Here is a 27,366-nt window from a genome sequence, read left to right as displayed (position 1 = left end):
TGATTCATTTCTCATCAGCTTGGCCAGAAGCTTCTGGAGAGGAAGGACTGTAAATTCCTAAGAAATCTGCCTTTATTCTGTTGGGTGGGAAAAATCCTTTAGGAATAAAGGCTGGCTCCCTCCCCACTCCTGGGTGACCTCCAGGAACACGACATGCTGAACTTTTTATGCTCAGAAAAGGAGTATCTAGATCAGGAGATGCAACTTGGATTCAAACACCGTGAAATTTTGTCAAGCAAAAATAGTCTTTATTCAAATTTAATGGAAACAGGGGTCACTATACTTTGCAAGACGGGGAAAAATAAAATTAAAAAAAATTCTTTTCTTTTCTTTTTTAATATAAAACAATATAATCACAATACCAGAATATGGAACTCTACAGTTTATTTCCTATGGGTTACTGCAGGTATCAATTTTCCTCGACTGTGCTATTCACAACTTTGTTAAGTCCAAAAGTATGAAACCAAAGTGGTAGGAAACTTAAGACTTCGCACTTTCACTAAATGGCAAACATCAAAGGGCATCAATTCGAGGGCAAACATGGCTGAACTCACCGTACCTACCTATGTCAGCATTCCAGCCTGAAAGCCGTCCAGGTACTGAGCTCCCTGTAGGAAAGGCCAGGCGGAGGGCCGCGGCGGTTTGGATATTCTACTGTGGGCCAGGAGTAGAGGGGGTTTTCAAAGAGAAGATTGTTTTCAGTCGAGCAGGAAGGCCTGGCGCCAGGAGGCTTTACGGAGAGGAAGCACTTAGATTTAACAATTGTAGACACACCATTAGGGGAGTTAAAAATGTACAGCAGTGACATATGTTCTACTTGGATCACTTGTGCTACGGCTACCAAACATGTACAAAAGACTTCTCGGGGAGTTCCAGCTGTGGTTGTAGCCAGTTAGGACCTCGAGTGGGACCTGGATCTAGACCGAGACGGCGATCTGGAGGCAGACCTGGATCTGGACTTGGACCGAGACCGGGTTTTTGAAGCAGACTTTGATCTGGAGCGTGATTCTGACGGAGGGTTGGGTTTGGATTTGGAATTGGACCTTGACCTGGACCGGGTCTCCTGATGGGTGCCGGCATCCGCACTCTCCCCTCGGCCTTCCCTCTGGCTGGGCTCGGCCTTGGCATGCTCACGCTCCTTGGAGGCGGAGCGGGACCGTGACCTGGACTGCGAGCGCTCGGCGTCCTCCTTCTTCTTTTTCTTGCTGCTGCCCGACTTGCTGTCTCGTTTGCCGCCCCGCTTTCTGCTCCTCTCACTCTTGCTGCGGCTGCGACTGCGGCTGCGGCTACGGCTCTCTTCCCTGCTTCTCTTCCTTCCCTTCCGCTTGTCTTTGCTGCGGCTGCGACTGCGGCTGCCTCCTTTGCTACGGCTGCGGCTGCGGCTCTTGTGCGGACCCTTCTCCTGGCTCCGGCTCTTTTCCTTGCTTCTGCTCCTGCTCACGCTCGCTCGCTTCTCCTCCACTCGCCTCTCCTGACTCCTGCTTCGACTTTTGCTCTTGCTTTTATGCCGACTAGGACTCCGGCTCTTGGATTTGCCAGTGTTGTCGCTATTCTGGATCTTCTCTTCAGCTTGGTCCTTGCTCTTGCTGCGGCGCTTGTCGGCGCTGCGGCTGCGGCTGCGGCTCTTGTCATCCTTGCTGGGGCTGCGGCTCTTCTCCTTCTTGCTGCGGCTGCGGCTCTGGCTGCGGCTGCGGCTCTTGCTCCGGGAGTGGGAGCCTGACCTGAGGAGACATGGGCACTGGGGTCATGCACGGCCTCGCACCACAGAAGAGGCCAGAAGACTGGAGGGAAATACGTGGCTGGTACTGGCCCCAGACGGCTTTCGACACCCTGATCCCAATCCAAAAAACCTGGGATGAGGGAAGACTGGTAACATGATTAAAACCAAAGCAGGACACGGTACAGGTATGCTCTGCGGACCTTCTGTCCTTACACCAAGGCAGACCCACCTGGACCGAGATCTGCTCTTAGAATGGCTGCTTTTGCTGCTGCCACTTCGGCTTCTGCTCTTCCGAGAATGTCTGCTCCGGGAACGAGACCTAAGGAGAGACAGGACTGTTTAATACTTGCTGACAAAAAGGCTAGATGAATAGTAAGAGATTTTTCAACTGAAAAATCCGTCTGGCACTGGCTGTGTCCAGGCTCCAAGTTGAAAGAGAGTCCTCTCTGGTGTTCTAGGTCCAAGGTTCCAGGACCTGCAATGTGCTACCGGTAGGGCTTCCCTGTAACTCAGCCCCTCCAATCTGAACCCACTTCCCCCCGCCCAGACCCACTCTTTGTGCTGGGTTCCTTCCTTCTTTCCACCTACTACTTCTGCTACTGTTATTTACCCAGTTCCCCATACCAGAAACCTTAGCCACTCTAGACTCTTTTCTCTCCCCATTTCTTCTTATATCTGATGAGCCTGCCTCTTTATCGCCAGTTCCCCATCTCTGCTGCTGCCCCTGACCAAGCCACCACCATCTCTTTTGGTTCTTCACAGACTCCTTACTAGCCTTGTGAACACTTTTTGCTCCTTACCTACTGATTCACTGTGACCAGAGAGCTGTTTTATAAACACACCCAAGCTTTAAAAAAAAAATCTTTAAAAGGCCGAGACTGTGAACTCTACTTATTTCCTACCACAGTAACCAGGGCTCCTGAGGAAACAACTGAGTCCAAGAGTAGGGCAGGGAATGCACAAGATGGGCCTAGAACATCTCATCAGGGCAGAGAGGGTGAAATGCTCTAAGACAGCCAGGTGCCACCACCTATGAGAGGACTTTCACTGAAAACATTTAACCTGTATCTCAATCTAGACCTAACTTTCAGTTTTAGGGAAGCAGGGGAATAAAGCACAAGTTCAACGATGCCAAGAGAGAACAGATAAATTCAGAATGTGGGATACTACTAAAAAAAGAAAAAAAAGAAAAAAAGTCAATGTTGTTGGAGGGGGAAAGGAAAATGGGGCTGCTTCAGACCAAAGAGACCTCTTGCAATGCAAGGCTGGCATGGATCCTGGTCAGGAAAAAATGAAAGACCTCCATGGAATCACTGGAGAAATCTGAAAATGGCCTGAACAGATGACTTTATGGAATCACTATTGAGATTCTTAGGTAAGAAAACCTAAGTGTGGTCATCCTTATCCAGAGACAGATGCTCAAGTATTCAGGGTGAAGCATGAAGTCTTCGACTTCCCTTAAAATGCTACAGCAAAGTAAATGTACAGGGTGTGTGCATAAGTATACACAGAGACAGGGACAGAAGGTGGCAAAATGCTAACAACTGAAGCTAGAAGAAGGGTCTACAGGTGTTCATGAACCATTCTTTCAACTTTTATGTTCGAAAATGACTGAAATAAAAAATTTGAGAAAATATTTAGTGAAGCATATTCATATGAAAACAAAACCAAACCAAGATACCGAAGACTCAGGAGATAACTTTAAGGGCTCTCAAGGACCAAAGAAAGAACAATCTGAGCATAAAAAATTCAGACCGCAGTGCATGTAATGTTAAATACACATAAACATCTGTGAATTCATTCAAAATGATAATAATACTAAACGACCATTTTCATCATTGCCTTGGGGGGAACCCTATGGCACATTTAAAGTTCTAAAAGTTGGTAGATAAAGGTGTCAAACTTTTATTTTGCATTTCCTATAAAAATTTGAGAGCAACAAGTGGAAATCATCATTGATAGAATTGCAGCCTTTAAAGGCAAAAAGAATGAGGAAGTTAGAAAGTCATCACTTGGCAGCAATGACTGGATGGTCGTAGGGAGTGAGAATCAACAGACGCTAAGACTATCAGGTGGACTGGCTTAGGTTCACAATCCCGGATACACTGATGCATGCTCACCCCCATCATTTGCAGTGGGACATCCAGACACCACATGAGTGATGCAATAGGAAGTATACAGTACTACTTATGAAGTACACCTGCTAAAGCATTGGTCTTACTATAAGTGCCTCAAGATCTAACTATGAGTTTATATGGAAGGTACTATAAAGGAACATGATAAATATCACAAGAGGCAATCAGAAAAATCTCCACTATGAGAGAATCTTCACAGCAGACAACTGTTTCTTCAACTAAATGCATGGAAAACAAAAAGAGGACAAAGGAGGATGTACCAGTGATTAAAAAAAAAAATCAAGAGACACGCCATCTAATGGCAATGTGCAGACCTACTTGGGATCCTAATATGAACAAATCAACTGCAAAAATACATGAGACAACTGCGGAAATGTGAACACAAATTTGCTAGCTGTAATATGGCATCATGATTTTGGATTTTAATAAGAGGCACACACTGAAAGAATTACAGGTAAAATGACAGGATGCTCAGACTTGCCTTAAAATGAGGCAGTGGGAGGGGTGGGGAGACAAGACTCGCAAAATAACAAGACAGCTGGATGGGTGACAGGCCTAAGGGATTTGGGGTCATTAAACTATGTCCTCCAAAATACTTTATGTATTTGACATTTTCCTTAAAAAATTAAAAAACAAAGCCAAACCTGAAACCTTAGAAATCTCTACTGACTTTCCACTGCTCTTAAATCCTTGCTCTGGCCCGTGGCTCAGCAGAATCTGGACCTTCTCTGTCTCATCTCAAGCCACTCTCCTCCTGCCACGCTCAGCTGGAAGGGCACTTATCCCCTCTCTGCCAGCCACCTCCAACTCCTCCTTTAGAGCTCAGTGCCTAGGACATGTCCTTAGAGAAGCCTCTGCCAGTTCTCCACACTAGTGCTATGTATATTTCCTTTGACATACACTTATCACAACGGTCATTATTTGCTCAATGCCCATTTTCTCCATGAGGCTGTTTCATGAGGGCACAGACAGTATTTATCTCATTCACAAGTGTCTGGCCTAGTGCAGAGCAGCTGCTGAATAAGAAAGTCTCCACTCTTAAGTAGTGGAGTGTTTGGGAAAGTAGCCAAGGGACTAGTGGTCCTGTTTGTCTCCAATAAGAGTAATAGCTGGGGTACCAAAGAAAGAAAGTGAAAAGAGGTCACATATCTCTCTCAGAGAAAAAAACTTCAATTTGTACTCATGATATAAGAATTCAAGAGTTTTACAAATAAATGTTCAGCTCAAAGTTCGGAGTTACTGAACCAGACAGACCATGTACTAAGAATTCAAGAGGAAAATGGAAATGGATTATCCAGCTATGCACTCAAAAATGAATTTACAGCAAACACTGACACACAGACACTAGCAGTACCTTGAGTGGCTCCGGCTCCTGGAATAGGACCGGCGTCGGCGAGAACCGGGCTTGTCTTCAACTAATCTGATTTTTCTGCCATTGACTTCGGTTCCATCTAACTTTTCCAAAGCTCTTTTCATATCAGAATAAGACACAAATTCAATCACCCCTTCATTTTTGCGTCCCTTGTGAGCATCTGCATAGGTCACTTCTCCCGCCTGACGCATATAATCCTTAAAAAAAAAAAAAAAATCACTCAACAGATTAGGATACATTTTGTTAGAATGTAATGCAATTATCATGATGAAAGTTTTCCCTTTCCTTTGGGAAGAAAAATTAGTTTTCTTCAGGATGAAATTTACTCTTTAAAATATTTCCATCTACATACCACCCACTTACTAAGGTTTATTTTTTAAAGCATCAGGTGAGTAGTAGAGACGCTATTCCCTTAAATAGTTATGAATATGAAAAATTTTAACTATCATCTTCTAAATTTTACAGTGGCAAGTTTTTTTGTTTACAGCAGTTTTAGACACTCATGTTACCACATGAATAAAAGTAAAAGTTAGAGATCTTTTACAGTTCATTATAAATCCTTGTTTGAAAACATGTATAAATATTGACAAATATCTAAGGATAACATATATAAAAAAATCCATAAAGGGACTACAAGATTAGCACCTGAGTTTTATTTAAAATTGCTAGTAGGGGCATCTGGCTGGCTCATTTGGTGGAGCATGTGACTCTTGATCTCAGGGTGTGAGTTTGAGCCCCACGTTGGGTGCAGAGATTACTTAAATAAAACTTAAGAAAATAAAATAAAATTACTGCTATATCATTTCTTCAAAACAAAGAGAATGGCAACAAAACAGTACTGTGAAGTTCTGGCTTCAAAGGTTCCATGACTACGCATGTCCCTTCACACTGTAAGCCTCTATGCTCATTCTCTTTGAGGAGTTAATATAATCCAGTGAGAGAATACAATTAACTGCTAGATAAACACTAAAGTGACATATGAGAGGCACTTGGCTGGCTCCATTGGAAGAGCACTGACTCTTGATTTTGGGGTTGTGAGTTTGAGTCCCATCTGGGATGTAGATTAATAAATAAAAAACCAAACCAAAAAATAAAAAAACTAAAAAAAAAAAAAAAAAAAAAAAAAAAAAAGTGGGAGTGCCTGGGTGGTTCAGTTGGTTAAGTGCTGGACTCTTGATTTCACCTCAGGTCATGATCTCAGGGTTGTGATATCGAGCCCTAATGTCAGGCTCCACATTCAGCTGGGAGGTTGCCTGAAATTCTCTCTCCCTCTCCTTCTGCCTGTTGCCCTGCTCACTCTCTCTCTCAAGTAAATAAGTAAATCTTAACAGTGATGTATAAATAAGATGAGCTCAGATTAGTGTTCGAAAACACCATGAAATTAAGGTAAATTTAAAACTTAAGGCTTTATGGCTAATTTTCCCATATTTCTTTGTGTGTGGTATATACTTAATAAACATTTGTGGAATGTATAAATATTGAACCAGAATTTATTTTTGTTATTGGTTTCTTCTCTGTATTTTACAAAGTTATAAACACTGAACACATGCCATTCAATACCTTCTTTGCTCACTGCATCATAAAATGTTTACATGTCTTAACATACACCTTCATAACTAGTGTGCCCAATACTATTTCTGAGGATGTCTCAATTGTTGGGAATTTCAGATTAAATAGTCTCTTGCTGTTACTCATAATCCAGCAAGGGACATCTTTGCGGAAAATCCCTTCAACTGAATTATTTGGAGTGAGGTTCTGGGTAAAAAACAGGGCGTCTATATCATTTATCACCTGAATTTGGACACCTCTGAGGTGGAACAAGGATGCTATTAAGTTATGCCAAGACCGAGACACTGTCTTGGACAGGTTGAGATATAAGTTAACTCTAGTAAAAGGGTTTGAAGAATGTCACTACTTTTGTTTTCTATTTCCAAATTACTAATAACAGGAGCTAACTATTAAATGTTTATTGTATGGACAGGCATGATTTAATTGAAGTCCTAACATGAGATAGATACAATTATTTCCTTCATTTTGCAGAACAGAAAAGGAGATTATACTGACTTCAAGGAGCTGGAATTCAGAACCTGAAATAATACTATCAACTCCACACGACAGGTCAAAGTACCAATTCTCAATGCCTCTGGAGGTACACTACTGTTTAAATTTCATCTCGACAACATCATCATTGGATGCAATTTTATACATTTTAAAAACAATAGCCTTTAAATTTATTTTTGCATTTCCTCAATTAACAGCTAGGATTAATTGTGCTAGGAATTGTTCTTGGGTTTTTAATATTGAATTGCATTCAATTCTCACAATAACTTTGAGTAAAAATGAATATGGATCCCATTATTTTAGTTGAAAAATATGAGGCACAAGAGGAAAGTAACTTGCTCAAGTAAAATAACTGCTAGGTGGCAGACCTGGGATTCATTCCAGATAGGTGGGCTCCAGAACCCTGTTCTCAGGTCTGCTTTGACTTACAAGGAAATCTGCTCTATTACTCTCTTTCCCAAAGAGTGAAACTACCAAAGGTACAGAAGTACAAAACCAACTGAAGACACTGGCTAAGCTCCATTTTAACCAAAAGTCTGAAAGCCTTTCCCAGTTTCTACCCCAACCATTCAACTTTTAACTCTCAGAAACACTGGAGCCACTTCTCCAGTGAGCACAGGCCTGCCAGTAGACATTCCATGAGGGCCTCCTCCACTGCTGCCAACCAGCACAACTTGCTGGAAGAAACACCAGCTTAGGTCCTAGTCCTGGTTCTTGTGCTAAGACCTTTGTGTGTGTGAACCTTTTCTGGATCTCATCTTTGTTATCTGAAGACTGTTGGGGACAAATTTAAAAAGGGGAGAAAAGGATATGATATTGCTTTGCCTAGTTAAAAATTACATGAATGTAAGATTCCTAACTACTTTATGCCGAACCTAAACATACTCACTCGTTTTGCTAGAGAGGACCTGTTTAATGATGGACTAAAAGTGAGAAGTGAGAGGGGGAAAAGGGTGACTGTCCTTCTACCATCCAGGTTAAGATACTACTCAAGTCTTTCTTCCCTGAACTTAAGAACACTGTTGTCAAAAAACAGGCTGGGATCAGTGCACTAGATGGTCAACACAGCTAGTAGACCTCAATCTTTGACCTTTGAACATTCCATGGAAAAAAACCCCAAAACACCTTATCAAAGAACATGATTTTATATAGTCCTTTTTACCAAAGAAGAGCTACACTGGAAGCTGACACAAACCTACATACTACAGCTGACACAAACCACCTGCAATTGGTGGTTGCAGCCTTTTCTTTTGTTGGTGAGAAACTACAATACCCTCTGCACAGAAGAAAATTTCATTTAACATACATTGTCTTTACAGTGATGGTCCCCTAATGTATAGTAACAGTGAGATTCTGATATCTTTTGTATTCCTATAGAAACTCTAAAAAAAAATTTTTTTTTTTTTTTTTACTTTTAAAAAAGACTATTTTTAAGCAATCTCTGCACCCAACATAGGGCTTGAATCTATAACCCTGAGGTCAAGAGTTGCAGGCTCGACCAACTGAGCCTGCCAGGAGCCCCTGGAACCTTTAAGAGAATTTCCACACATTGGGAAAGTTTTCAAACATAGAATACCATTACATTCTGTGTTTGCCTGGGCCTACATAGAATTACCTCCTTCCCAAGGTCAACAACTGCCTGACCTTATCCCACAAGGTTAAGGAGGCCCAAACCTTTAGGTCTTGCCAGCTGCACCGACTTGACAAGTTCTCCACAATAAGTCTGTATTCTGTGCGGGTAGGAGGGCCATATTTATCTCGGCCACTTCTTCTATAACCATATCCACCTTTGGAAGGTTCAAATAGATAACATTACTTCAGTGGAGGAAAAGGAAAAAGTGACACAGCACATACTCCCCTTAAGTTTACCACTTACCCCCACCCCACACAGCACAGATATTTTAGTTCTAGCCCCGCCCCTTAATTCTAAACTAGATTTCTTTTTTAAAAAAGCAATCAACTAAACATGAAATTTAATTTAATTTACGAAGTGGTAAGTATATATATATTCATTAATATTATATTTAAAATTAACATGCATAAATTAAAACTATTAACAATTTAACAATTTAGAAATAAGTAACCAAATTACTAAATCAGTTACTGGTGTTACTCACAGTGATTAAAGTTTTTGTGAATATTTTATACGAAAAAAAGATTTTCAGGCACCTATTTCAGTTTAATCTCATCTGTGTCTAACCCTTGGGATCCTCACCACCCAGGTCTAATGGGGAAAGGTTGCGGTCGTCACATGGCTTCCTGTTTTGGTCAGCCAAGGGCCACAATGGTTCAAAGAGCCACGCATGGAAAGGTAACCCAAGGTCAGCAAATGGAACAGGCAGTCATCTTAGCCTCAAAGGATTCTTTTAATTAAAACATTGAGGTCTTTGTTAAATCTATGTTAAACAATTGCATTACAGAGAAAAAAAAACAACAACACAAACACACATCATTAAACATATTTATAAAGTATTAAAACAAGAACTTTATGTCATTAATTAAATTAAAATTAAACAGTATCAAAGATGTTTATTTGCAATTTTACATTTAAAAAGATACATAATTTATAAAACAAATAGCTTAAATAGCAATACATTTCAGTATAATATTAATTAATTACTTAAAAAAATTAACATTTAACAACAAAGGCATGTATGTCATTGATACAAATGCCCTTTTAAATGCTTACTGCGTCCAGAACCGTAACTGCCATCTCGACGTGGGCCGCGGGCATGCTCAACAATTACTCGCTCACCACAAAGGTCTTTGCCATTTAGTTCATAAACAGCATCATCTGCATCACGCAGATCATCAAACTCCACAAACCCATATCTAGAAGAGAGCAAACAAAATCCTGGTTGGCACCATTTTGACATCCAGTTTCACTACCATTAAAGAGAAAGCAATGAGGGTCATGCTTAGCAAAGGTTAGGTGGGTTTTGCAAACTAAGGATTGGCTTTCTCTTCCCTTTGGCTGAAACCACTTTGCTTTGTGCCAACAGGCACTGCAAGAGGATAGGGAGACTTCTCAAGGTAGAACGTATTTCTAGTAGGTGGCTGGCTAAATACACGGAGACCATTTCTTTTGTTCCTCAAGTAGCTGGTGGCAACTGCAGACACCTTCAGAGGGATACTTGGTATGAAGGATCAAAATATGTAACTCTGTAACACTGAGTATTTGCCCTCTCAAATCACATAAAAACTCATCTTTTTTTTTAGCTTTAGCCCAAAATTAGAGCTTAGAGAACAACTAGACTTATATCTAGGTACCGTGTCTTAACTGTTAAGTCATGTCTGGAATAACATACCAAGTAAAAAACTCACAGTACCTCAAATCTCAGTGAAAGGAAAAAAAAAAAAAAACTTCTACCTAAACAAATGAATCACAACTGAATTAACTGTTCTAGAAATTATCAGTGGAAAAAAAATCAGATCTGTTCACTTCCTCGTGGTTTTGCAAATTCATTTCCTGAAAGTTTTAGGTAGGCTGGAATTCTCTAATATTTGTATGTGACTTTGCAAGCTTCTCTACACAGTATTGCTAGGAATATTCCAACAAAGAGGTCTGCTGGTTTAACACATACCCAAAAGAAAGCATCTCCCTCCAATTCCTATTAACACCTGTTAAAGAACACAACTTATAAAACTAAACAGCAAAATGTGTAAGGTATTTGTAAGTAAGGTTAAACAAATGGTCTGACAACACAGCTGTGCAGTCTAGCTCTGTGACCACTGCCTATACTTCAAAACCATCTTAATGATCACACCTGATCACAAAGGAAAGTTAAGCTGTGTACACAGGCAAACACTGACCAGTGTTCTGCTGTGTCTTAACATTCTGGAACTAACAGCATGTTACAAGGCCTGCCAGGAGTTCATCCAGTCTGATCGGAATGATTCCAGTTTCCTTAGCACGTAATGGTGCACTCAGCAACATGTTAAGTGAGAGGAACTCGGAATTGCAGGATTTTCCCTTTACTGAAGAGTCCTTTCGAACCAGTCTCCAGAGGTGACAGTGTATGGCTGACAACTTTGGAGGGTTCTTCACGCTGAAATGTCTATGAGTGGCATTCAAACTTCAAGTCAATGAATCTTAACTCCATTTAAAAAGGAAAAAAAAAAAAAAAAAAGGAACACAGACACATCCGGTTGGTCATGGGAAATGTTTTGGAAATGTTCTGCAGTAACACAATTCAGAAGCAACCTGGCTTAATTTGTGGGCTGTAAAGTCTAATACATGGTTTGATGCTTCCAGAAGGCTGAACTGCTGTGCAGGGTAGTAAGACTGATTCTGAACACGATGTCATATTTGACAAAGCAAGTGAAGCTTCTCCCAATCATTGACTTACTATGTTAAAAAGTGCTTTACAGTCACTGAAAATCTATCATTGATAATATACTGCAGCTGCTTTTTCCTTTCCTGAGCAGAGCGAGATAGCAGGAAAGCTATACTATCATTTTCAGAGACAAAATTAAAAAAAAAAGTCAAATCTACTTTCTTAGGTTTATTTCTTGACAGATCATAAAATACTCTCATGCCCCCAAAAGTACCTTCCTTAATTTAGTTGTCAAGACTGGTCATAGGTCTGCTTTGCCCACAGCATCACTGCTCTTGGCATCATATGGGCAAGAGCCTGATGTCAAGTAAAGAGCAATGAGAGAAAACATTCACCCTGGGTGTGATGAAATGGCCCCATGCCCCTCTAAGAGTGGCATGCTGGTGTGGCCCCATTTGCTGACCCTGACTCATCTAACGTGCTGTCAGAAGGACAACACTGACTTCCAAAGACTGAACAAATCATAGATATACCCCAACGATTTTCTTCAAAATAATCAGGGTTTACAACTATTTGAGGGTCAGAGAATGCAAGACCCTAAGCTCTGCCAATCGTCTGAAATTGTAAGCCCAGCTTCTGTTACTAATAGGTGATGCTTCTGTCAGATCTATGTGGTAATGCATTCTCCCCGACTCAAAGATTACCCTGTGTATGCTCACTCTGTTCCAAGGCTTACATGCAGAATCCATTCTGACCTTGGAAGGAAAGTAATGACAATCTGTTAAATGGAGACACAATTATCTAAAAACAAAACAATTAATGCTCAGACCAAGCTTTCTTACAGCTGAGGCTGACTAGAATTCTTCCCGGAGAGGAAAATAACCCTTACAGTCAGTCCTTCCTTAATACTTACTTCTAAAGAGCTACCTTGAGATCAAATTTGCTTTACAGGAAAAAAAAAATTGGCTACTCTGTGAAAAGCCACAAGCTCTATTTGGGAAACTGTATTTTAATTATTTTTTTTTAGTAAACTCTATGCCCAATGTGGGGCTCGAAATCATGACCTTGAGATCAAGAGTGGCATACTCCACTGAATGAGCAAGCTGAGGACCCCTATTTGGGAAATTTTTATGTTAAAGTCCAGTCCAAGGATCAAATCAGGCACGTGATTGTCATCTCTCTTGACCACAGGCAATGGTAGGTGGGTTTGGAAGATCAAACCAAATATCCTCTTGTATCACAAACCATACCTGATAGGGACTCCTGTCCTGAGAGCAGTGTAAAGACCAGATCAGTGTGGTTGCTTCTACCACATTACTGTTTATTTAGATCTGCTTTACTAAACAATGCTTTTGTTTTATTCAAAAGGCAGTGAGTGGGTTCCCCAAATTAGGCAGGAAGACTACATAGTAACAATAAGGTATTACTTAATGTTTATGAAGTAATCTTTATATACTACACAATGTTATCTTATGTTTACAATACCCAAGAGCCAGGAACTACTATCCCCATTTTACAGATGAGGAAACTGAAACACAGTGTTAAGTAACTTGCATGATAAAACAGCAGAGCTGGCATTAAAACTCTGTAGTACGACTCCAGAAGGCAAACTCCTAACTAGTAAGACTGGAGCAGTTAAGAACTGGCCTGGGTTCTAGTCCTGGTTATGCTATCAAGCAACTATGACAAGCAGATTTAAATCATCTTATTTTCCTAGGCCTTGGTTTATCCATGAAATAAAGGAGCTATACTACATATCTTTAAAGTTTTTCCTAACATCAAAAATATGATAGGTAAATGTTGAAATGGGAGAATTTAAATATGGTAGCATCAGAGGAACACCACATGACATATGGACAGGATAAATTTAGTTTTTATCATCTAAAGTACCTTTTAAAACTACTGTATGGGTCCCAATTTTAGTTTTAAATGTTAACTGTTTCTGAATGAAATTTAGTGCCTTCAATAAAATAATGCTCTCCTTGGTAACTAACATCAGAGGGTCTTTCTAGATTGATCTTAACATCCCTTTGTGCTTTGCAGTAAATACATGAAACTAAAATCCCGAAAAGTAATCTCCTTTGAACTCTTTGTCAAAATAAGGAGGGATATAAAATACATGCATGTATGCATACACACTATGTATTGGCATGTGTGTATATATGCATACACATCTCTGGTGTGACCTGTGAATAAGCTTCACAAACACAACAGATTTCTTTCTAGCTACAGACACCCTTCTTCTACTGTTAAAACCCACCATCTTTCAGTAATTCCAGTATAAGAATAAAGAAGATGAAGGAATTCAGGAGAATGAATCTAAGACAAATATAAAATTCCCTCAATAGCAGGGCTTGGTAAAAATAAAACAAAAACCTCCCGATTTGCCTCTTCTTGCTTTTTTTACTCCTAGATGTCATGTCTTTTGCCCCTGTCCCATGCCTATGCCAAAGGACAAACAGCATGGCCTATTATGTGTACATAATTCTTTTTTTTTTTTTAAGATTTTATTTATTTATTCCTGATAGTCACACAGAGAGAGAGAGAGAGAGAGAGAGGCAGAGACATAGGCAGAGGGAGAAGCAGGCTCCATGCACCAGGAGCCCGATGTGGAATTTGATCCTGGGTCTCCAGGATCGCGCCCTGGGCCAAAGGCAGGCGCTAAACCGCTGCGCCACCCAGGGATCCCCATGTACACAATTTTTCAATTAAAAGAAAAATTTCTTTCTTCAACATTTCTCTGCTACTGCCTTTCCCCTAACTCTTTTCCTCTGGGTAACATTTTATCCTGACAGATTTAGCCAAAAAACAAACAAAACAGGAGGGGAGGGCCTGTTATTTCCTCCTTAAAAAAGTGGGGACTGTGATTCTTACCAAGTACAGACAGGTATCTGGACACCACAGACAAAGCCACACGAATTATGCGGGCTGCTCTAGACTTTAGTCCAAGCTCCTACCCCTGCCAGTGCTCTGGTGTCCCTCATTCAACAGTTGCCGTACTGCTCAGGCTGTCAGTCACAACTCTGAAATGCTGGAACTGGAATGACATGGTTTTGAAACTACTCTAAGACTTCCATTTTTAGAAATGTTAATCATACTTTTTCACCCAAGAATTATCTTTTTTTTTTTTTTTTTTTTTTTTTTCACCCAAGAATTATCATCTGGGCCTGTACTGTTGCTGAATGGGCTTTCCCTGATCCTAATAATCTCCATCGATGGTCCCAAATACCACTCTGCATGTCCTATTTACTGAAGAGGATGTGTCACTTATCCCACCTCTTTGGGAACGACTTAGGGTCATTTCTGTTTTCCAAACATCGTCACTGAAGAGGGAGACTGGAGAAAAGTCCCTTCCAAAAACTGATAAGCGTGACTTGCTCTGGAGGTATGCTGACCAAGCTAACCGGACAGGGCATGACTAAGGGGGTGCTCGACACTGGATAACCAATGGGGAATGGACATGAGGAGCAAGGGAAAGCAAGCCTCCATGCGTGTGCCTGCGATCACCCACCAACACTGCTTACCGAGGGGCATGCCTTGGTTGTTCTCTCTATAAGAAAAATTTGCCCCTTTCCACAGTAGATCTCTGCTCACCTTTGTCCTACAACTGTGCCACATGCTTTTCTTTGTATGTGGACATGACAGTCCTCAGCCAACCATCAGCAGGATGTGAGTTTTGTTTTCCCAATGTGGTGAGTCATTCCCACATTCACTCATTTTCCTTGTAAGAACCGAACCTCTCCATGGCTGGTCAGGATTAGGGATGTTGCTGTAGCCAAGGAAAAATTTTGATCTGTTGAAGTTAACCCATGGGGTGGCTTGAACCCTAAAACTAGGGTCAATAGCACTGTTCTTTAACGGCAGAGCCCTTAAATCTACCCTGAAAGAAATGGCATTCAGTGAACAGGAATCAAACAGCTTTCTTTCAAAGTACTTAGTGTTGGTCCTACGCTTCGGTCAACATGGTCCTATGAGGTGAAAAAAGTTAGGGCACATTGACAGGGTAGTAATAACAGCAGTAATCCCTGCTGTCTGCATAAAGTGCTTGGAAAACTGCAGAAAACCACTTCTGCAACTGTTCTCTACTGCTCAGGTGAGGCCAGCTCAGAGAAAAGCCTGCAAATGAGAACGGTCACTGCCCCAGTTCCAGAGGTTTGCAACATTCCAGGGGAGCAGTGGTTAGGCCCTCAAAGCAGAATTAATCAGTGTCACATTCACTGCTCTGGGTCACTGAATATGGTTGCAATTTGACTTTTCCGTCACTGAGGGTTGTTTATGACCCACAAATGGGAGTTCCTACCACATGAAGTAGGTTCCTGAGATCCTTTCCTATCCTGAGACAGGTAGGAGGCTGCTCTGGGCATTCTGGCCTCCCTTTCTTTAGCCTCAGAGGAGGGATGGCCATCAAGGCCGCCCGGAGAAGGTGGATGACTTACCCGTGCTCACTGAGTGGCAGAGCTGGGGTGCGACTTCAAGGCTCACCAGTACCCAGTCTGGGGCTCTTTTCACGTCGGCAAACTGGCAGTTCCCGCACACCAAGGGCTCTCTGATTAGAGCTAGTGTGGATTCCTGGTCTGTAAGCGCTGGCCACAGCTCAGTCTGCACTTGATCTTTCCCCACCTTCAAAGAAGAAAACCTACCTCATGATATCTCTTGCTTGGAGCCCCTGACCACTAATCTCCCAGCACTCGGCATCACCCCTGACGACTCCTCTCTGGCTGACTGTTCAGCCTGTTGCCTGGCCCTAGTTCTCTCACCTGCTGGGCCCCCCGAGGCTTCTTCTTCCTGTCTGATTGGTTTACTTATTCCAGGATATGGCTATTCTCACTTAGTAAACTTGTCTCTTTACATGTAGCAGGAAAGCCAGCTCCTAGATCATTCTTTTGCTCAGAGGTCTATAATGACTCCTAAATATCTCTGTTTCAATTGTTTTCCAAACCCGAGTGCCTTGATTACACAAGGTGAAGCAAAAACAATCTTCTTCCATAGACTTGAGAATTCTCTCTTTTATGAAGTCTCACACACTCGCCTGACTAATCATCTGAGTACCTTCTTTAGCTTTGGAACTTCTACTCCATTTTGTGTTTTACATGACAATGTTTCTATGGCCTTTCAAGGCTTTGCTCTTTTTTCTTTGTGTTGATCCTCTCATTTGATTATGTGATCTTTAATAACAAAGACTAATATTTAGTGTGGTGCCTGGCACACGGTAAATAATTTATCCATAATATTCCATTCATTCCTCATATTGTATGTGAAGAATGTACTACTATTAAGATTATTTCAATTTCACAAATAAGAAGGCTGAGGCTTGGAGAGACTAAGCTACTGTTCATTGTCAAGGAACTCATAAGTGGTGTGGCTGGATCTGAACCTAGATCCATCTGACTCCAGGCTCAAGCTCTAAACGACTAGGTTACACTGTCTTTGTAAAGGCAGATGCTTCTTCTCTCCCACAGTCCTGAGTACAACCCTTTTCATTTAACAAATGCTGCTGCTTGACTTGATAATCTAACCTCAGATAAGCCAGGTTATATTCAAGTTTTTTGATAAGTGGGGTAAAGTCTCCAGAGAAAAAAAAGAAATTGATCTTGGGGCAAGGTGAGGCACCTCTAAGCTTGGGGTATGTGACAACCAGGTTACTTTCACTCTTGTCTTTTGGTTCCCATTAGCCAGTGTCAGCCATCTGGTCCTTCCGAAAACATGTGTGGGTTCAGAACATAACAGACTAGAAGAATAGAGGAAAAATAAGATTATTCTGTGCAATCCCCATTCTGGAGGTCCCACAACAACCCCTGGAATCTGTCTTTGGTTTTAAGGCTCAGCAAAAATTAGACCAGCATAGAGATGACAGAGAGTCAGGCCTAGAGGTGGTAGATGTGAATGGATATTGACAAAATTATATATTTAAGAATGCATTTGATTAGTTTTATAAGGAATGGTGACTGGGACCAAAAAATATAAGCATGAATGGTATGGAAAAAAAATGGACCAGAAATCAAAGAATACTATAAGGTTTACAGACTTCCAACTATACCAGGATTATAGCAGCAACTAGAAAAGTACTTTGAAGATGATAGGCATCTAAGATCTGACATAATTTTAATTCCAAACAACTATTAATATGACTACTCCAGCCCACCAGAATCCTTTCCTTCTTCCAACTCCTTTGTAATAATTTTCACAACTCTGAGGTTTACTGTTAGCTCACAGATGAAGACACTAAGACTCAGAGCAGGGAAGAACTTGCCAAGGCTAACCAACACCTGGAATCCTTCCTAGCCTAAAGTCAACACTCATCATCATGAGCTACTGTCTCCCAAATACTAACAGAAAGATGTGGTCCAAAGAGCAGTTTGAGAAATGCAAGCTCTAGAAGCACAGAAAATCAGTTTTATCAAATTATGTGCTGTAGAAGAGAAATGCCCATATGAATATTAGCATCTTATGACAAATACTAAATGGTAAGAAATACCATTTCTGCATCTGATAGGTACTGAGACCAGTAAGTTGTGAACACTTATTCTCTAAGCTACTAGTGGAACCAAACCTATCAAAATTACCACATTTTATAGTTCATCAAAAATTTTCACACCAGTCTAGGAAAACAGAGAAAGGTGACATCATTAAAGGAATGCCAGCCCATCTCTAAAGGAATGTTCACATACTGGGGTGAAGAAAATATTATAGAAACAATCAATATCCTAAATACTAAGCAATAAAAACAAAACTCCTCCAGAACAGGAGGTAGAGAGGAACCTGCATCAAGTTCATATTTAGTCTACTTTATAACTATTCTGTCGGCCTATCTGCCAATTGAAACTGTTTCAAAATGAACGTAAGGTTGCTAAGCCATTTCTCTTTCATTAGGCTGCCACCATATTTCCACCCTATAAAATGGGGCTACTCTCAGAAAGCAGCATACTCCTGAAGTTTGTGGATCACCATTCTAACCGTAACCCCCTGTAACAACAAAATGTATTTCACTGACATTTTAAAGTCAACATGGCTGCTTTCTTCATGGGGGGTAAGAGGCAAACAATCACACCTGTGTGCTTTTCAATTTTCTGACATTTATCAACACTAAGAGGCTATGAAAAGATCCCACAAGAAAAGGGGCCAACTATTCCCTGACAACACACTACAATTCATGAAGACAATCACAGATTTAAAAAATATATGTATTAAAAAAAACCTCTCAAGAGATGAACATTATATTACCAATTTAGAAAAAAAAAAAACCCAAAAACCTCTTGAGACATAAGATAGGAATACTGTATCTGTTACTCATACCTAAATGAAATAAAGGTTTACACTCAACAGACAGCACTACTTGATTCCACACAAAAGCCACAAACAAAACCAGTTCATACTTACCTCTAAAATGGCACTATGAGTGGGTAACAGGTGTTAAAGCCTCTTAGAAGTTATACCTCTGGGACCATCTTGGCTGTTCCCATCTCCCTCATAACCACTCCACAGTCCCTGGGTTGCAGTCAGTTTCTTTTCCTTTTTGGTTAAAGATTCCACTTCCTATGCTATTTCTCGGGGGATGCCCTTCCCTTGAAATCAGTCATTTATTTCATTTAGTATTTTAACAACATTTTCAAATTCTTTTCACATTAATGAATCAATAGCTTCTTTTCATCCACATGAAATAACTTTTCTCAAAGTCAGTGCTTCTGGTCTGTGGTTCCTGACTCCCATGCCTCAGTCTCCTCCTCACCTTTCCATTCCTGAAGGGCGGATTCAGACCTCCCTCCTTTGGTCTCCCCGCTTTTTCTAGGTCTTGGAAGTCTGTTTATGAATGCCCCCCATTCTGGCATCCAGGCCTAAAGATGTGGCTGAGGGACTTGATGGAAGGATAACAAGTGTCCTTTGGGTGCGTCTTCAGGTATCATTTGCAGCTCCGAGACCTCCAGACTTTCATCTCAACACGCAGGAAAGGTCATGTAGGGCATTTCCTCAACATATGGGCATGCAAGTCCAGAGCACAGCCTGATCCTTTGCTTTCAGGTTACTCCAAGACCAGACACCCCTCGCAATAACGGGACAGAGATCACTTAACTGCATGTGCTTGCACAAATCCTACCCCAGTCAGCCGTGACAAAGCTGACACCATCTTACAGGTCTTCAAAGAGTACCCTGAAGGAGTATCACTAGAGTTTTCTTCTGTCTAGAGCCAACATCACAGAAACAACCACTTGCCTCATTGTTGGCAGTAACTTTTTAGCTTGTTGAAGACTGTAGAAAGACTAAATAGACCAAACAGGCTGTGGAACCTAACTACCTTCTCATCCTTGGAGGCAAATGGCAGAACAACAGAACTGAACCATCTGGAATGAAAGAGCCCGAGAGAAGCTGTGACTGCCACTGCTCATGCTGTATCTGGTATGGGAATAAGAAAGGGCTTCAGCTTCCAGAGCTGTCAATAACTCACTCTGTAACCTTGAGCCAGGTACTTAATTAGCCCATGACTTAGTTTCCCCATCAGTACAAACTAGAGACAGCACCTGGTAGTAAAGTGCTTTGGTGTACGCAGTTGAAAAAGAAACCACACAAGTGCATGCTGTTAATACTTTTTTTTTCAAGTTTTGAAATTTCAGTGTTAGCATACAAATTTATAAAGACCATCCCCAATTGTATTCATCTACTCACATACTAGGAGCACCTTTCTTAGAGAAGCTCAAAGTACAACTTTCTGTTTAATACCTGGAAGCATCCAGAAATACTGGGAACCCAAACCACATTTTTATCTAGTCTACATCCTATGCTTATCTTTTAAAAAGGGACAAATACTTCACATGACCCTTTTATTCATATGATACCTCAATGAGGAAGGGAGGAGAAAGACATTAAACTAAGGAACAGGGGTTTAAAATGACTTGGCTGAATAATTACAGACAATGTTTATTCTCATCACAAACTGGGAAACCAGAACCATGGAGTGGAAGTCTCAAGCCAGGGAATTTACGCTAGCAACATTTGGTCAAAATTTCAGTACGGTATTGTCTCTTGGCACTGATTTTTCAAAATGACAGAAATTTAAAAATTACCCAAGTCTTAGGAAGAAAAGTAACACATAAATTTTGGATGTAGGCTAACTTCAAGAGACTGCAATACAAAACCAACTTGGTCACATTTGTCATGGTTATACTACTAATAAAGAATGGTACTCAATCCGTAGCCCTATTTCTCATTATTTCTTACTCATTTAAAAAAAAATTTCTTGGTTAAGACACTTGAGACCACTTGCACCTGTGAAATTAGCAAAGATTTTAAACAACATGTATGCCCGATGCTGGTGAGGCTGTTGTGACAGGAGCCATACACTGTTGGGACAAGAGTAACTGGTACACAGCTTTTCTGAAAATTATTTGGCATTATATGCAATGAGAGCCTTGAAAATGTTCTTTTCCTGCTGTGACACATGAATTTTACTTCACGGAATCTGTCTTAAGGAATGATAAAAATACAAAATTTTATGCATATGATACCCAGCATAGCGTTATTTTAACAAACAGAATTTAGAGATGACCTAAGAGGAATGGTTGGGTAAATCATGATTCAGCCATACAATGATTTTTCTGCAGCCGTTAAAATGATGTAAGATTTTTATGTAACAGCAAAAATACACAAGATAAATTAGGTAGAGAAAGTGGGACATACAACTGCACATAAGACCTTATTTTAAAAGGATTTTAATATTTATTTTCTAATCAAACAGTTCTTTAAAATAAAAAAGTTCCTGAATCTGTTATGCTTGGTAAGCTAAATGGCTGAGCCTTAAAGGCTGCAAGATAATTTCCTCATACACAATTTTAAACATTCTAATTTAAAAATCACAATATTAAAAAATTATGATGAAGGCTATTGGAGAGTTCAGAAAAGCAGGAACTCTTAAACATTACAGGTGAAAATATACCCTTTGCCTAGAGAGTAATGGAAACCAGTAAGTTGAAAAAGCCTTAAAGATGTGTATATACTTTAACTCCAAGAAGTTCACTGAAGAATCTACCCCCAAGATTTTTTAAAGGAAATTTACCACAGTGCTATAAAAGCATAAATTAGCAAAAAACCAAAGACAACTCCAATGTCTTACAACATGGTTTTAATTATGTACATTAGATAACACTGATAGGTGGGAACCCATTAAGAATCAAGTTGTAGAATACTTATTGACAAAGGTAAAGGATCAGGCTCATAGGTAGAAACAAAAGGTTTACAAAACAAGACATACAGTATGACCCCAAGTCTGTAGAAAAGATGGGGAGGCATAAGACGTGCATGGATACATGAAAAAAAGAGTCTCAAAGGGCAGACAGTGTCATATTTGGATGATTTTTTTCTGTCCTCTGTATTTTAAATTTTTAAAAAATACCTACGTAAAAATTTTATAATCAGAAATAAATACATGCTATTTTGGAACATTATAGGAATTAAGAATGGGTCTTTAATTTTAACTACGTGTAAACAAAGTCGTTCAAGAGCTCCTTTAAACAAAACTGTTTTAGGGACGCCTGGGTGGCTCAGCAGTTGAGCGTCTGCCTTCGGCTCAGGGCTTGATCCTAGGTCTGGGATAGAGTCTGCATGAGGCTCCCTGCAGGAAGCCTGCCTCTCCCTCTGTGTCTCTGCCTCTCTCTTTCTCTCATGAATAAATAAATAAAATCTTAAAAAAAAAAAGAAAACACTTTTAATCTCATCTTAGATAATCATAAAATCAAAACCTTGGACAACGAGGATTCAAGTGTCATTATCTTTGAGGGCAGAACTGCCTGTGGACAAAACGTGGTGAGGTCTTCTTAAATAGAGTAATTGCCTTTTGTCATTCCTGGCACTCATTAGTTGTACCATTTTCATAAAAATGATAAAACATTTATCTGCTATTTGTTGGTGGGTGAAGATAATCTCCCATAGTTCAATAATCAGAAACCAATAACCTGGAACACTAAACTAATTATATTTCCGTTATGGCATCTTTTAAAAGAAAAGACAAGAAACTAAATAAGACAAGCTCCCATCAAAGACTCAGAGAAAATCCCCGTGTAGGGTCTGGGGTTGGAAGGGATTCATCTCAATATCTAAAATCTAACAATGCTCTCTATTGATCAGGGACAAAAACAATGATTTGATTCACTGAGCGAGTCTTAACACATTAAAAAAATTTAAGGTACCTTCTACTTGAAGGAATTTTCAAGGAGGGTGAAAACAAACACTTCCTGCTAATATTTAAGTAGTGAACCAATTAAACAAACCAGGACATCCCCTGACAATTCCGGCTATTCACATTTTCACTGTAATATGAAGCACAGGTGTGAAAATACAGCCAAGTTTCTCTGGAGAGTTTTAATTCATGCCGTTAGCCAACTTAAAACAAAACAAAAAACCCTCAATAATTTGGAGGTTTAGCTGTCCAGCTACTAGGCAAGTAAAATAAGCTTAGGGTGTAATAAGTTAAATCTATTAATTAAGATAATGGAAAAAGTAAGATATAAAGATCTAGGTCTGTAACCACAAGATTTTGTGGCAAGAGAAACTACTGTATTAAAAACCTTCTACACTTCACATGAAGTGATTTATTTGTAAAAAAGAAAGCCCACAAAATCCACAAATAATCAAAGGCAGCAAAAGTTACCAGAGTTGGAAGGCTATAGACAGGTACAGCTAATGCTATTGTTTCCTTGACTTCTGATCTCATAGTGGCTCTTGCTGGAGTTAGTGTGGCAGGATCTGAAGCAGTCTATATGGTCCAAGATCTACATCATGTGGTGGTCCCAACTGAACAGCTTTTTAGGAATTCTTTAAAATTAAGGTAACCTAGATTAGAGTTGCCTATAATAATAAAATGGCAGGCAATGAACTACTGCATACACAACTTTTTAAAATGCCAAGAGGACCCATAACATCCTCTCCTGGACACTAAATGAGAGCTCATCTGCTTCCTCATTTGGTGAACTCTCAGTTATACCAGTACATTTTGCCTATCTAATTAATCCCAAACATATCTATGGTCTACTGATGTATCTCAATTCTCCAACTTTGAACTCTTCAGCACTTCATCGAAATTCTATCCATCCAAAATCTGCTTTAGTGCTTCGATTACTAATAACAACCCAAGTATGTTAAAAAAAAAAAAAAAAAAGCTTCTCAAGGAGACCTACGATCCTTAGTGTCCAGCACCATAAGCTTACACGTGTTGCTAAATTATGCCATCTTTTCCTTTTGTATGTACTCTTTCCTTTCAGACTCCTCTGCACTTCTGCAATCTAGTCCAGTCAATTCTTGCTTGAAAGCCATCTATACTATATTGGTTCTTTGCTCAGCACTTTCCTCTGCAGTGATTCCTGAATTCTGCCAGGTGTGCCAGTTTGTCATATCTGACGTGGAATCTCTGAAATAACTTCCCAATTCCTCATTTCAACCTACACTTTCAATCACAGACTTTACACGTATCATGGTTTTGCAGCAGAACTGTTAAGAATAAATAGTTCCCCCAAAGAGACCCAGGAATTTAGGGTTCTGCAAGGATCTGTCCTATCTTGTATCTCACCATTTCCCAGATAGCTCAATTATTCCCTCCAGAGCCTTTGAATTCCTATCCATGATTTTGGTTGCTCAGTGTAAAATCTTACAGTTGAATTTTCTGGCTTATGTCATTCAATTTCTAAATCCTTCATAAGACTCAATCCAAGCTTGATTGCTCATTATTTCTCAAAAGCACTCCTTCTTGGACCACCTCCTCATCACTGGTTATGACATACATTATTCCCAGACACTTTAATCCCCACTCAATTCATTCTTCAAAGCTCATTTCAAACAAATCTCTTCAAACAAATCATTCCAAGTTTTACTTGAGTTAAAAGTGAGAGTAAGCATTTCTTGACTCAAAGTGTACATGTTGTCACTGTCAACAATTTACTCAAGAGCAGAATTGTTTTTTTCTTTCCAACCCACTTAGCACAGTAGCAGGCATCTTGTTGGTGGGTTATCAACATATTGTTCCATTAACTACTCTACCATTAACATCAACATCACTTCCTGCTCACTATCACTTGAGTAACTTTAGAAAACAGACCTCAGGAAGTAAGCTTCATGTTAATCAAACACTGAAGCTGTCTCCTAATGATCACAGTCAAAACCATTTGATTACAGCTACCATTTACAGCTATGAGCCAAACGCCTTACAATTATCTATAATGTTCCTTTTTCTGCAGATGAGAAAAGTTAGTCCTAGAACTAACCTGCCCACAGATAGTAAGTGGTGAAGACAGGATTTGACCTGAGCCTGCCTGGCTTCAAAAACCACACTTTTCCCACAAAAGTTAGTCATCCTGTCAACTTTGTTGTCCTCTGAAGAAAATTGGGAGTTCTCACTTCATCTTTCATATAATGTATCACAGCAACAACAAAAACTTTACCTAGTAAATTCCTCAGGAACTAAAAGCTCTATTGTACCAAATGAGTAATTTCCTAACCCTTTTACTCTAAATTAGCATTCACAGTAAATGGTTTAAAAAAAAAAAAAAGATTTTATTATTATTTTTTTAAACTAACCTCTACACTCAACGTGGGCTCAAACTTAAAACCAGGGTATCAAGAGTTGCATGCTCCACCTACTGAGCCAGCCCGGTGGGTGCCCCGTAATAAACACTTTTATGGAGGACATCTTCCTTAGTAAGACAGTGGTTCTTCCTAACAATCACTTTAAAATGACTTTTAAACCGATCAACAATGTTGAGTATACGGAATCTATCAATTTGTCTCAAATGTGCAACTGCTACTTAGGGGTTTTTCAGAACTTCTCAAGTGTTGGTTGCTACTATTACAATGGAGAGTAACCTGTACCATAGCAAACCTGTTGCAAATGTCTTTCTTTTCTTTTTTTCCGTCTTTCCCAAATAAGCCAAAGAGTTCCTCTAACACTCAAGGTTTAGTACCCCTAAAATGTTCCCTCTATTTTTTAATATTTATATCCAAGTCTTTGAAGTCCTACCTAACGTTTCCTGCCTGGTTCTCATAGTTTTCCCCGTTGAGTACCTTCTCCAAGCCAGACTCCTCGCTTTCCCCTGAAACGTGTAGCCCCCTGCGGGCCCTGCTTTGCCAAAATACATCCAGGGATACAAGTAACGCACCAAAGCCGGGGAGGCAGAAGTTAACAATTTCGAGCTAGGACTCTCCGCCTCATTACCTAGTTGCCGCAGATACTAGCCAGGGTGGTCACGATTCTCTAACAAATTCTACAACAAAGCAAAAATAAAATAAAATAAAATAAAATAAAATAAAATAAAATAAAAAAATAAAAAATAAAAAAAAAGTTTTCTTTTCTTTCTTTTTCTTTGGCAAGTTGCAGAACGGAAACCACAGCATGGAAAACTCTGTACGGAGTTTTAAAGATAACGAATCAAGACTTTAAATTACTCTGGTAGAGGGGCACGGTCGAGGCTTTCAGCACGGCAGGCAAGACGATACTTTCGAAACTGTCACCAGGCTACTTACTCACTCAAACCCGAGACTCCCGCCCAAAAAAAAAAAAAAAAAAAGTGTGACACATGCAAGTCAAAGGAAAAAAAAAAAAAGGGCCTCCCTCCAGAGCTCCTGTCCTCGGGAGATGCGTGGTGACCGTCTGATCCGTCAGACTGGGCAAGAGGTGAAAAGGGAGCAGGAAATCCTGTTTGTTTATTCCCAGCAGCCCCGAGGGCGGGAAAGGTCGGTCCCTAACCCGAGGCGAGCCGGGCCCCGGGAGGCAGGCGCCCCGGCGCCCGGAGCCGCGCCCCCCCGCCCCCCCGCCCTCCCGCCCGGCCCCCGGCCCCACTCGCGGGCTCCTTCGCCCCGTCCCACTCGGAGCCTCACCGTCGCTCCCATTATCCCTCCACCACCCCCGCCCGCGCAGGCGCAGTGGGAGCCACGGCCTACCCGCGCCCCCGAGGCGCCGCGACTATGGCGGAGCCGGAGCAGGCCGGCGGCAGCTCCGCGCCGGGCAGGCGTCCGTCTGCAGGCCCCGCGCCCTCCCCACCGCTGCCGGCGCCCCGGCCCCGCCCGGCAGGCCCCTCTCCTGCCCTCCTCACCCGTTCTTCAGATCCACCTCCAGGATCTTCCCGTAGCCCTTAAAGAAGCGCTCCACATCGCGCTCCCGGGCCTGGTAGCTCAGGCGGCCGATGTACACCCGCGGCATCCCGGCAGCGGCGACGGCGGCGGCGGCTTGGCCCGGCCCCAGCCCCCCTTAGGCGGCGGCCGGCGAAGCGAGAGCGCGGCGGCGGCGGCGGCGGCGGCGGCGGCGGCGGCGGCGGCAACGGGCGAGCGGCGGGACGGACGCAGCCGAACCCCAGCGACGTACGCGAGCACGCAGCACGCGAGCGCGCGCCTCCCGCCTTCCCCGCCCTCCCCGCAGGCGGAGGGTAACGGGAGGGAGCGCGCGTTCGCTTCCCGCCCGGCCAGGGGTGGGGGCGGGGCCGGACCGGGGGCGCGCCGGCGTGGGGGCGGGGCCGGGTGATGGACAGGCGGCGCCGGCGGCGCGGGGGCCGGCCCTCGCGCACGTCCTCTCGCGAGCTCTCCGTGGCTGGGCCTGCGCCGCCTTCGGAGCCCGGCGGCTCCGCCCCTCCCCCCGGAAGTGCTGCCCCCGCCCGCGCCCGCGCCCCCGCCCGCGCCCCGCGAGCGCTCCTGCTTTTGTCCTTTGAACCGGGAGTGGTTTCGACTTGTGAGCGGCTTTGGAGTTAAGTCTGGCTTCCAACCGTCTTTGTGTCTGTGACCTTGGGCCCGTTGCGCGCCACCTCCGCCTCTCTAAGTCTCGTTTGTCTTCTCTGT

At 41.6% G+C, this 27,366-nt stretch overlaps 1 protein-coding gene across 1 annotated transcript; it reads right to left on the bottom strand.

The window, feature by feature from the left end:
* Positions 1 to 226: 226 nt before the first annotated feature.
* Positions 227 to 26,865, bottom strand: SRSF4 (serine and arginine rich splicing factor 4). The gene is made up of 6 exons (XM_025448406.3): positions 26,631 to 26,865; positions 9,978 to 10,120; positions 8,963 to 9,075; positions 5,210 to 5,424; positions 1,950 to 2,039; positions 227 to 1,721 (listed from the first exon to the last, which is right to left on the bottom strand). The coding sequence occupies exons 1-6, from the start codon at positions 26,735 to 26,737 to the stop codon at positions 893 to 895; spliced, it is 1,497 nt and encodes a 498-aa protein (XP_025304191.1). The 5' UTR covers positions 26,738 to 26,865; the 3' UTR covers positions 227 to 892.
* Between the last annotated feature and the right edge of the window lie 501 nt (positions 26,866 to 27,366).

This window comes from Canis lupus, chromosome 2 (genome assembly GCF_003254725.2).
Source record: "Canis lupus dingo isolate Sandy chromosome 2, ASM325472v2, whole genome shotgun sequence".
Lineage (NCBI taxonomy): Eukaryota > Metazoa > Chordata > Mammalia > Carnivora > Canidae > Canis > Canis lupus.
The sequence above is the reverse complement of the archived record's forward strand: the minus strand, read 5'-3'. Positions and strand labels throughout refer to the sequence as shown.